Source organism: Notolepis coatsorum (genome assembly GCF_963971535.1).
Source record: "Notolepis coatsorum genome assembly, chromosome: 20".
Taxonomy (NCBI): Eukaryota; Metazoa; Chordata; class Actinopteri; order Aulopiformes; family Paralepididae; genus Notolepis; species Notolepis coatsorum.
This window is the reverse complement of record NC_140184.1, coordinates 44,492,415-44,503,333: the sequence shown is the minus strand read 5'-3', so window position 1 is coordinate 44,503,333 and position 10,919 is coordinate 44,492,415. Positions and strand designations below refer to the sequence as shown.

The following is a 10,919-nucleotide window of genomic DNA, read 5'->3' as shown; positions in this document are numbered from 1 at the left end:
GGTCTTCTCTCTCACAGTCTTCTCTGTCCCTCCCAGGTCGTGGACCTGCTGGTGGCCATGTGCCGAGCCGCTCTTGAGTCTCCCCGCAAAAGCATCATCTTCGAGCCCTACCCTTCAGTGGTCGACCCCAACGACCCCAAGACTCTGGCCTTCAACCCAAAGGTGACAGTCCTCCCTGCAGGAAGTGGCCCTCTCATCGTTGAGTCATCATTAGATCCAGTAGTTTAGTCTATCAACATTTTGTTTCGTAAACCTTTGTTTACAGTCACAGTGACCAATAGGGTTGGGAATCACCAGAGGCCCCACGATGCAATATTATCACCATACGTTTTATTTCCTTTTTTCAACTGCTAATTCTTTCCCCAATGGAAAACATTGTTAACATCTGCAATACAAATATATATACATCATCATTTGTATCTAATTCGATAATGTTTTCAGTCTGTTCACCTCATTCCAGTTGTTCCATATTTTTTTTTTATATATTATATTTATAATATATATTATACTATATCAATAATATCGGCACACAAAATATTGCGACTACATATTTTTTATTTGACATACGATTGGAAAAGAGAATACATTTTCCTTCCAGGCGTTCCTTTACTATTTCTCTACTTTAACACATTCACGGCCATTGGAATGTGGCTGGAATGTGGCTGGAACGCCAGCTTTCCATTACACACTTTCACTGTGCATCACGTTGTTTGTAGAGCTAAATCTATATTTAATATTATAGCTATGGATACAAAATCATGGTCATTTGACAGTAAGAACCTTCCGTTCAAGATGCAAAAAAATTAAAACATTTCCATCCATACGTTCCCGTTTTATACCGTGGTGAATATGAGTGTTATTTCGGAATGATCGGGGCTAATTCCTGTGAGGCTATTTATAAGCCGCAACGTGTAATATACTAAATCCATTGGCGTTTTGTCCCTACACACGCTACAATAAAAAATGTAAATGTCGTTTCTGATTACCTTGATTGCCAATAACGGCATTCGTTATTACCACAACATACGCTGACCAGGGGGATGGCTATGAAATCCTTGCACGATCAAGCTGAAATGTATGTTAAATTGTCCTTACCTGTGGCTCGTGGGATTCCAAAAAGAATATTCCAATTATTTGATTGTCATCTGGTAGATCATATGTCCATTTGGCCCACGACATAACCCACCACCGCATAATGAATCGGGGGTCCCGAAAACGATTCAATGCGATCGGGTGTGAAGCCCTAGGTGCACGTTGGTAGAAAAGTCCGCCCGGAGCGTTTTCAGTGTGGCACCCGGTCTGGAACAGGGCCCCGTTCCATGTACGTGGTTCAACTAAGTCGATCAACATGTCCATTATCCAGCTTCAGTTAACCCGATGTTCAAAGCCGGGATTTTCCTGTTTCACAAAGGAGGATTCAGTCTCGTTTAACTCAAGCCAGACTTGAGAGTCAGGCTCAAGTCAGGCTAGATGCGCGCTCCGTTTTAGGTGGAAAGCCAGCACGTATCGATGGCAGAGACCCTGATTCTCAACGGCATTGATTGATTAATTGATTTAAGACTTTATTGACAGATTGCAATAGGCTCAATCGCCTCGCCGACAAGTTAAATGCGTTATCTATAGGCTAATTCTAAGTCCCTCATTACCTCAATCAATCAGATTATATTTCTTTAAACTTGCCTGCTGGATTGAATAATCAAATGAGATCTTGCTAGCGAAAATTATTAGTTAACTGTTATACAGAATTACGATACGGCTCTCTTACCCATTGATTGATGTATAGTCAATCTTTTACTTATCTTCTCTGTGGTGTAACGGGTTCTTCTTTTGACTTTCACACGGACGACCGGGGTTCAAGGCCCTAGTCTTTTCCTTCTTTTTGCAATATAGGAATAATTCAATTTGGTGCACGTTGAGAGCTATATAAAGAATGACATCCTCAATGCATGTAGATTTATAATATTTTAACTTAAAACCAGGCTACTTTGGCGTATAATCATTAATATTATATTCAAAAAAATCATATTGGAAACACGGGGATTTGAACCCCGGTCGCTGAACTGGCAGGGATGAGCACTACCGCTGGGCCACTGGGCCAGATGGGATAAATTCATTGTTTATACATTAATGAACGAGAGACCCGTGTTTAGAATATCCGTTGTTTTGAATGAAGTTTATCTCTTATCCTCATTCATTAATGTGACGTCAACGGCTCATTCAATTTCTCAAATCCGTCAAACAGCGCATCTCATCAGACATCTTAATCCCAGTTACAATTAAAATAACCACATCATGTGTACATCGCACGAGCGAGCGCCACCGTCGCCACGGTATATATAACGTGCATTATTTAGGACAAAGTGAATTTAATATCAGCATTTTGGGTCTATTTTACATTTCAAAAGCCCCCTCTGGAAGAATGGAGCACAAAAACGTAATTCAGAATGGTATAATGCAGATCGTAGACTGTGGGAATAGTTTCAGGAAACGGGCTGTCACTTCTTTGCGGGGGCGTGGCGATAGTTCAGGCTAACTTGAACTTGAACTCTGCTTTCGAGCAGGCTCAAACTTTTGGATATGTTGTCATGGTGATTTGGGAAATCCAGGTACATGAAATCGGAAAGTCAGGCTAACACAGTTAGCCTGATAAAGTTATCCGGCTAACTCGGTTATCCCGGTACATGGAACGGGGCCCAGGGGTTACTGCATTCTCGATACAGCGCCACTAGCAGGATCTGGCCGGTACTGCACCTTCGGAGTCCCAATATGCCTTTTCCAGGCAAAATACAGCTCCCTGACATTGAATAGGGTATTAAAATCGAATAAAAGAAAAAACTAGTCAAAAGCGTATACTGTATATACGTTTTTGGCCGTCAACCACTGGCTCCCAATAACGTATATATACGTGGTTGGCCAGGAATGTGTTAATTAACAAAAACTTTTATTTGAGAAAAGCCATTATAAGATGTTATCAACTGTTACATCACTTTTTACATTTTACATAGTTAGTAGTAAGTTACGAGGAAAAAATTATGTCTTTGGTTGTTGGTTATGTAGGTATCTTTGGATATTGGTAGTTGGAGGTATAAGTGTTTTCTCTCTTCTTGTCTCCCCCCACCCTGACCCTGATCTGGCTGTGGCACCGCCTGACTCCCTGGTGACAGAAGAAGAATTATGAGAGATTGCAGAAAGCGCTGGACAGTGTCATGTCTATCAGAGAGATGACCCAGGTACAGACGGCAGGAGGGAAGGGTTGACCCATCAAGTATGGTTGAAAGTACATTTCAATCTTTATTTAATCTTGAAAGATCATCGAGAGCAAGCTCTCATTTAAAATGATGTTGAGAAATACAGCACAAAATACAAAAACAGTGTAAAAACAGAAAATCTATCAATTCAACATTTAAACGAATGAAAAACAACAGCATACTGTGGTGAAATGGTTGGCTGACCAATGGATACTTAAGTATTGAGTTTTAAAGTGCTTTGCAGAACATTACACATGTCGGGGGCACAGAAGCTAAACGCAGATTTTCCTAATACAGTGCAAACTCTGGGGACCTTAAGCGTAAGCCAATCACCAGAGTGAGTATGATAAGGTCCAGCACCAGAAATTCTACACCCACGCTGCAGCACATGTTGACCTGTAACCCTGCCCTCTAAGTCATGATTATTGAGGAGAATACTAAGGAGTCGGAGAACTCGCTATAATGTCACTGAATAGACCTCACGTCAACCTTGCTTGCATCCCTCAGTGGGAAATCGTGTTGGTCACCCTCTTGGCCATTAGTACTATAGAAACCCATGGCTAAAATGGTGACCTCAATCTTTGACTGGTTTAAAAATAAATAAATAAAAAAGAGAAAAATCATTAGTACAGGTTGACTAAGATTGAGCCAAATCGAATAAGAAGTAAACAAGGGTATCACAGTTACAGACACACACAGACACAAGCAATTTCAATATTGTAAATTATTAAAATATATGTAAATTAAGAGTTCAGTGCTGGAAAAAAGACCAACTGTTCAGTGTGTGGGATTTAAAAGGGTGGAGGATAGGGTGATTGCATTCTACGGAAACCAAAGTACTGGTTTCAGTTCAGTTTGTGGAGAATCACAACATTTGAGAGCAATCTCTGTAAAAAAAAGTTTATATTAATAAATAAAAATAAAAAATGTTTTAATGGCAAGTTGTATTTGTGCTCCTTTTTTCAGTTTTCTAGGTGGCATGCATTTTATTTCGTATACTGCTAATAAAACACCTCCTGTTCAAACGAGAATCATATTTGGACAAGTAGCAAATCTGTGAATGGTTTGATCCACATGTGTTTTGTATATCTTTTCATCAGGGCTCATATCTGGAGATCAAGAAACAGATGGACAAGCTGGACCCCCTGGCCCATCCTCTGCTACAGTGGTGAGTTCATAACACATCCATGACTCATCTATTAATGTGTGAAGTAACAGGTTCATGACACACACAAAAAATTTGCTGCTGAGAGAGGTGGGTGTACTGTAACCCTACCTTATGTATTTTAAAGGAACATGCAAACATTATGGGAAATGCACTTTCCGTCTTCTCCAGAGTCAGACAAGAAGATAGATACCAATCTCCTCTCTGTGTGTTACAGCTATCCGGCTGTAAACTAACCTAGCTTAGCACAAATAGCTTAAAACTCTGCAAGAGGTGTTTTTGGCCAATAGCCAGGCTAGCTGGTCCGTATCCACTTTCATTAATCTATGCTAATCTAGGATGGTTTGCAGCCAGATAGCTTTCTACTGAACGCACAGAGAGTAAATTGGTATCTAAAAATATTGACGTTATTTTCATGATTATATCTCACGGGTCGAACAAACCTGAAAGTTACTGCCATAAAATACAATGCATATTGTTTCTTTACCATTCTATGAACATCTACAAAAAAAATTTGTCGCAATCTGGATATCTGGTGAAAAATGGCGGAGCTATGGACATTATACAAAAGTAACTGTACTTACAGTAGATTTTATTCATGGTCTTTACTGCCCTGTAACAGGCGCCTGGTGGTACTAAATCCAGATTTAAGGTTTCGCCCGATCCATAGATGTATGACTTGGCCATAATAAGGTAATTTATAGGCCTGATATTCTATATTCATATTTCAAATGGCATGTGTCCAGATTGCAAAATTCAGTACTGTATCTACAAAAAACCCTGTAAATCATCTGCCCTTTATTAATTTGCTTATATTTTTTGTACACTTGATCTCAATCTGAGCTGAATGAGCTTTGTTATTCACTGTCAAAGATGAAAAAAAATATATAATAATAATAATTTTGATTCTCCTTTGGTTCATTACAATTGACTCAAGTATAGTAACAGACACAATATTTCTGGTCCATAGATGTCCCTAGATACCAATAACATGCAAATGGACCTTGTAGAAGTGGAGCAATCTTCCATTTACTTGGTTATGTACTTTTAGGCAAATTGGTGAACTTAAAGAAACCGTGGTAAATGAATTAGAGACGATGGGAGACATTATTTATGAAAATGGTGCTGAAAGATTTGCAATCATTGAGAGAAAAGGTGGAGAGATTGGCAGAAATTAATTTGTGAAGGAGAGGAGACAGCCAAGAAAGCAGTGGAGAAAGGCGTCAGTAGTTGAGAAAGACGGAATTAATGTTTTGCAGGAAGAGCTTAGAAATTGGTTAGTAGTACTCAGGAGGACAGAACAACTTAGGAGAAAGAGAAGCATTTCATAGGGATCCATATAAGTTAAAGGAATGTTCAGCCAAAGAAAGAGAGGGAAACTCAAAGCTTCAAAGCAAGAGGTAGAGGAACATAAAAAAAGACTCAGATACAGGAAAGAATAGAGAAATCAGCCTTCCTCCAAAGATACAGTTGGGAGAGATAGAGTATACAGTACGATGGATATTAGGCCACCAAGGTGGAAGAAAGTGAAAACTGTAGTAAGTTGTACAAAGGCTTCTTCAGCCCCAGGGCAGAATGGAGTCCGCTACGGGGTTAAAACAATTTCCCTGATTTTATTTGACCACTATGATATAGATGTTTGGCAAGGGGATTGAGTTTCATCATTGAGCGCTTATCCTTATCATTATGACACAAGTATGGCCTTTAAATTAGCTTCCATCACCGCATATTGTCTCTTGAGGAAGCCAGTCAGGAACAACACATAACATACATAACATAGGAAATGTATATCCCGGACCATATTTATTCTTAGGCTTATTTTGTATTCTTATTCGTGACTTTGTTTTTGTCTACCTAAATGTTTACTGTTTACTGTGAGTGATTTGTAGTGCCAAATTTCCCTCGGGATGAATAAAGTATTTCTATTCTATTCTATTCTATTCTATTCTATTCTATTCTATTCTATTCTATTCTATTCTAACCCAATGGAAGTCTTTCTCTGTTGGCAGCTTGACATTGGGTCTCATTCACCAACATTGCCATAAAATTTCTCTTACAACAACCACTTTGGAAGGTCATAAGAGAAACTCGTCGATAATTACACCCGCATTCACCAAGACGTGGAGAGGCTGTCTTAAGTGGCCAGAATGATCACAGCTGCGATGGCCACAATGAGATACGTCACTCATTGACAAACTTGAACGCACATTCCCGTTTACTTCATTTGCATACAGACACGCCTCCGGCAGCTCCTTATAAAGCCAGCCAACAGAGCCGTGTGCAAATGAAATCCCAATGAGAGCGAAGAGATTAGACCACCTGCAGTGCTGGGAGTGGAAAGGAGGAAAGTTATATTATTTAGTAGCGTCAGCACACACACACACACGCGGGCGCATACTGTATAGTCTACGTGCGTAATTAATTTTAATCCTCTTTTTCTCCGCCTGATTTTCTGTGCTTTTTCCTCCCATCCCAATTTAGTCGTTATGCCAATTCCCCCCTCCCCTACCTGGTCGTTGTGCGCATGTGCCCCCTACTGGTCGGTCAAGGGAGCCCTGAGGTCTACCACATGCTTCCTCTGACACATGCGGAGACAGCCAGCGGCTCTCTTTTCACCTGACAGCGCGGACTCTCATTGGTGTAACGCGTGTGAGGTCACGCTGCCTTCACCACTTCCTGTCTTTTGCTGTGCAGGCGCCCTGACCTGACCTGTAGGAGTCGCTGTCCACAACGCCAGATTACCACCCCTTCGACTTCCCTCCCGCTAACTCAGCCAAACGAGTTAGTATGACGGCTGGCCCAAGCCGGAGGCAATGCTGACACCCGGATTCGAGACCGGAGTCTCTCGCATTGGTGACGAGCGCAATCTCCGCTGCGCCACCCAGCCGCCCCTTATATTAATATTCTAATGACTTGTTTTATTACGAGATCACAGATACATGCGCTGCCCTACAGTACGTACAGTACACATCTTAGCGTGACATCTCCACAGAGTCGGGCGAGCGGACCAGACTCCACAGTGTCGTTGCGCACCGGTGTCCCACAAAAGGGTGCTTGGCATGTTGGTTGACATCGACCTGCATTAAATGTAGTAAACTGCCATGAGAAATGTAGGAAATTTGTAGGGCTGTACCGAATGTAATTTTTTACATTTGAAGCTTCTATTGAAGTATTCGAACGAAGTTTCGAATGTCTGTCGTCATATTTTATGACGTAATCCAAAAAATATATATATTATATTTATATTATATATTATTATTATTAAAAAAAATTATCCTCAAACAAAATCCTCAATTTGAATAAAGTGATTAATCTGATCAAAGCAACTTTCTTTAATGAATATAACTCATCAGTTTCGTCAACATAAATAATCCAATAAGGGCACGGTTGGTACGAAAGTGATGGTGACGTCTTGATTAGATGGAGCGCCGAGTGCCAAGCGGATGCAGATAGGCTACATTTATGATAAATGTTTCATTTTTATTTGTATTGCCTAGTCATATACTATAATAGTATAATACTATACTGGTGAATATAAGTATAGTTTTAGAGTGATCCTGTCTAATCCCAGAAAACGACGATATGCAGCAAAGCGTGAATTTCACTAAAAGCGTCGCCATTTCTCGCCTGGACACGCTACTATTTCCAAATCAAATGTATACAGTATAATAGGTATTATGTTTCATCATGAATGCATGAAGGGTGGGGGGGTCGTTTTTTGATGCTTTGATTGTCACCAACGGCATACGTTGTGAAGTAACGTTACACACACACACGTTGCGATCGAGGTGAAATCATGGTTGGATCAAAGCAGGATTGATATAATTTTGTCCTTACCTTCAATCAATCAATCAATCAAATGTATTTATATAGCACATTTAAACATGACACTTGTCAACCAAAGTGCTTCACAAAGGATGCTTGGTTCATACACATACAGCTCATTATAGTAATATTCCACAATTATTACATTGATAGTAATAATGGCACACAGTCATAAATTCACCAACATGCGCATTTGTTATACATGCAGGACTCTTTGAGACAGACGTATGCGTATTACCGCTGCCATGTTTGGCGCGGAGCACCCGGGGGGGGGGGCTTGGGGGTGGGGGTTGACGAGACAGCCTTGGCTCCCCCCTCCAGCACGCATACGAGTTAGCTGCCATCACCAACGTGAGGCGCTGGGCCATACACGTAGGAGGGGGGGTGGGGGGGAGGGGGGTGGGGGGGCCGCGTGCCACTCTTATCTCCAAGAGGGCCTTCGACTCCAGCAGCTCTCAGTTCGACCTTGGAGTCATCCAGGAATTTGTTTTGGCTGACTGACTGGCAACATTACCCCAGTCACGTCGATTTAAATTTGATTTTGAGTAGAGTGAATTCTAACTATTAGTTTGAGTGGAGTGACTTATTGCAATCCCAAAAGCTTTGATAATCCAAATGTCCACGACTTCAAGTTGGTAGCCCGATTGAAATGTCGCAGAGGCAGAGAGGGTTAGCCTTATTCTGCTTCCTTGACGAAAATATGCAATCCACTGATTAGATCCTACTTACTAGGAGGTACCCCAAAAAGAATATTCCAATTGTCTGATCGCGAGTCCAAATATTGGTGTCCATCGTGTCGCCAACATAATCCACCACAACAGATGCATCGGGGGCATTTGACGTTTCTCAATGTGATCGGGATACCCGCTCGACTCGCCTGACAAAGAAAAGTGCGCCGGGAGACATTTGAACGTTGCACAGGCCAAGATATAATGTTTCAAAGGGTGCTCGATACTGCCACCTGGGAGGATGCGGCCGGTATTACACTTTGGCATTCTCAGGATGATTCCCCATGTTAACCCCGAGTCCGTATGCCTGTAATGAATGGAAATATCGAATAAAAGAAATAACGATGAAAACCCGACTATACTCGGGTCTGGCGCTGAATGGTCGGCGAGATAACCCGACTATCCTCGGGTCTGGCGCTGATTTAAGATGAGTTGCTATGGTTGCTGGTGGCCTTGTGGGAGACAGGGGCCCTATGTTGTCTTTTGCGATGGTGGTGAGAATGTGTGTTTGTGCTTATCTCTCGTGCTGTAGCTCGTGTGCGTTGGGTGCCCAGCAACAAGCTTCTTCAGACCTTCTCCACTCACGGGTGGTGTCATGCTACTTTTTGGCTAGTAGCCGACATGACCTCGCTCTGACCTGCTCGCCCGTGTGCACACGTCATCTACCGATGACAGCATATAAACGTAATCTAACATTATAGGAGGACAAATAAAACACATTGCATTCCAGCGTTACTTGAATTAATAACTGTAATATAATGACTATTTTGGAATTACTGAGAAAGTAATACAATTGCAGTAACGTGTTACTAGCCCAACACTTTTGGTAACACATAAGATTCATGTTGAATATTATTAAAACGGCTCTTTAACACATTAACTGCCAAAAACGAGTTAACTCGTTATTGCCAGCCATGCGAATATCGCCAAAAACGAGTTAACGGTATTTCTTTTATTCGCTATATCTATTCATAATTCATGGCTGCAGCCTCTGCAGACCCTGTTTCTGAGCTGGCAGACGGTCAACACCGCCCTCTACTGCCTTGCGGAGCTATTGCACTCCATTAGAAATGGTCTGGTGTATTTTCTGAGCCGATCTGAGCCGTGGGGGCGGGGTTTAAATACTCAGGCGAGGCAGGCCTTTAAAACGATGGCATGGAACACTAACCCTGCCCGCCCGTTCATGTGTAACGCTCGGTAATGTTGGGGACAGGATGTGGATAACTGGAATGGCGATCAGATAATTGGATAGTTTTTTTTGCATGACATCAGAGACATGGTAACGAGGGCCATTTCTTTTTTTTATCGACTTTTTCTCCCCATTTTCTATTTTTCTCCCATCCCAATTTCGTGTTTCCAATTCTTCCCTCCCCTGTCTTGAACGCTGCTAGACTATGCCTCCCACTGGTCGGCTGTAGTGAGGATATAAGCCTTGCATCACGTGTCCCCTCCGGTAAACGAGGAGGCAGCCTGTCGCATCTTTTCACCGCAACAGCTCAAACTCTTAGTGGCGAGGAGTAACGCGTGGGAGGCTCACGCTGCCCCCGATACTTCCTGTTTCCGCTGTACCGGCGTCACCCAACCGACCTGTAGGAGTCGCTGTCCACAACGTCCAATCCCCACCCACCGGCTTTCCCACCCTCTAACACTGCCAATTGTGTTAGTATGACGGCCGGCTAAGCCGGTAGCAACGCCAAGAGCTGGGCTCGATACCAGCATATCATGCGTTAGTGGCGAGCGCCTTGCCCACTGCGCCACTCAGCCGCCCCCTACGAGGGCCATTTCATGTATGCACGAGGAGATATAATAATGATAATCTAGCATTGATTTCAGGATGATTAGATAATCACGGATGAAAAAACAATCTGTTTTTTGCATGTTGACCAGAAGCAACTCACTGACAGTCGACGGCGTTATTAGATCCATAGCTATAATATAAAATATAGTTTTAGG

The 10,919-nt window shown here is 42.1% G+C and overlaps 1 protein-coding gene across 1 annotated transcript in view; it reads left to right on the top strand.

The window, feature by feature from the left end:
- Positions 1 to 10,919, top strand: part of LOC311246865 (protein mono-ADP-ribosyltransferase PARP6) — a 90,107-nt gene that overhangs the window by 60,421 nt on the left and 18,767 nt on the right. The window contains exons 12-14 of the mRNA XM_084337107.1: positions 37 to 162; positions 3,165 to 3,230; positions 4,349 to 4,416. Of these exons, the coding sequence (XP_084193233.1) occupies positions 37 to 162; positions 3,165 to 3,230; positions 4,349 to 4,416 (260 nt within the window). The remainder of the gene's footprint in view (positions 1 to 36; positions 163 to 3,164; positions 3,231 to 4,348; positions 4,417 to 10,919) is intronic.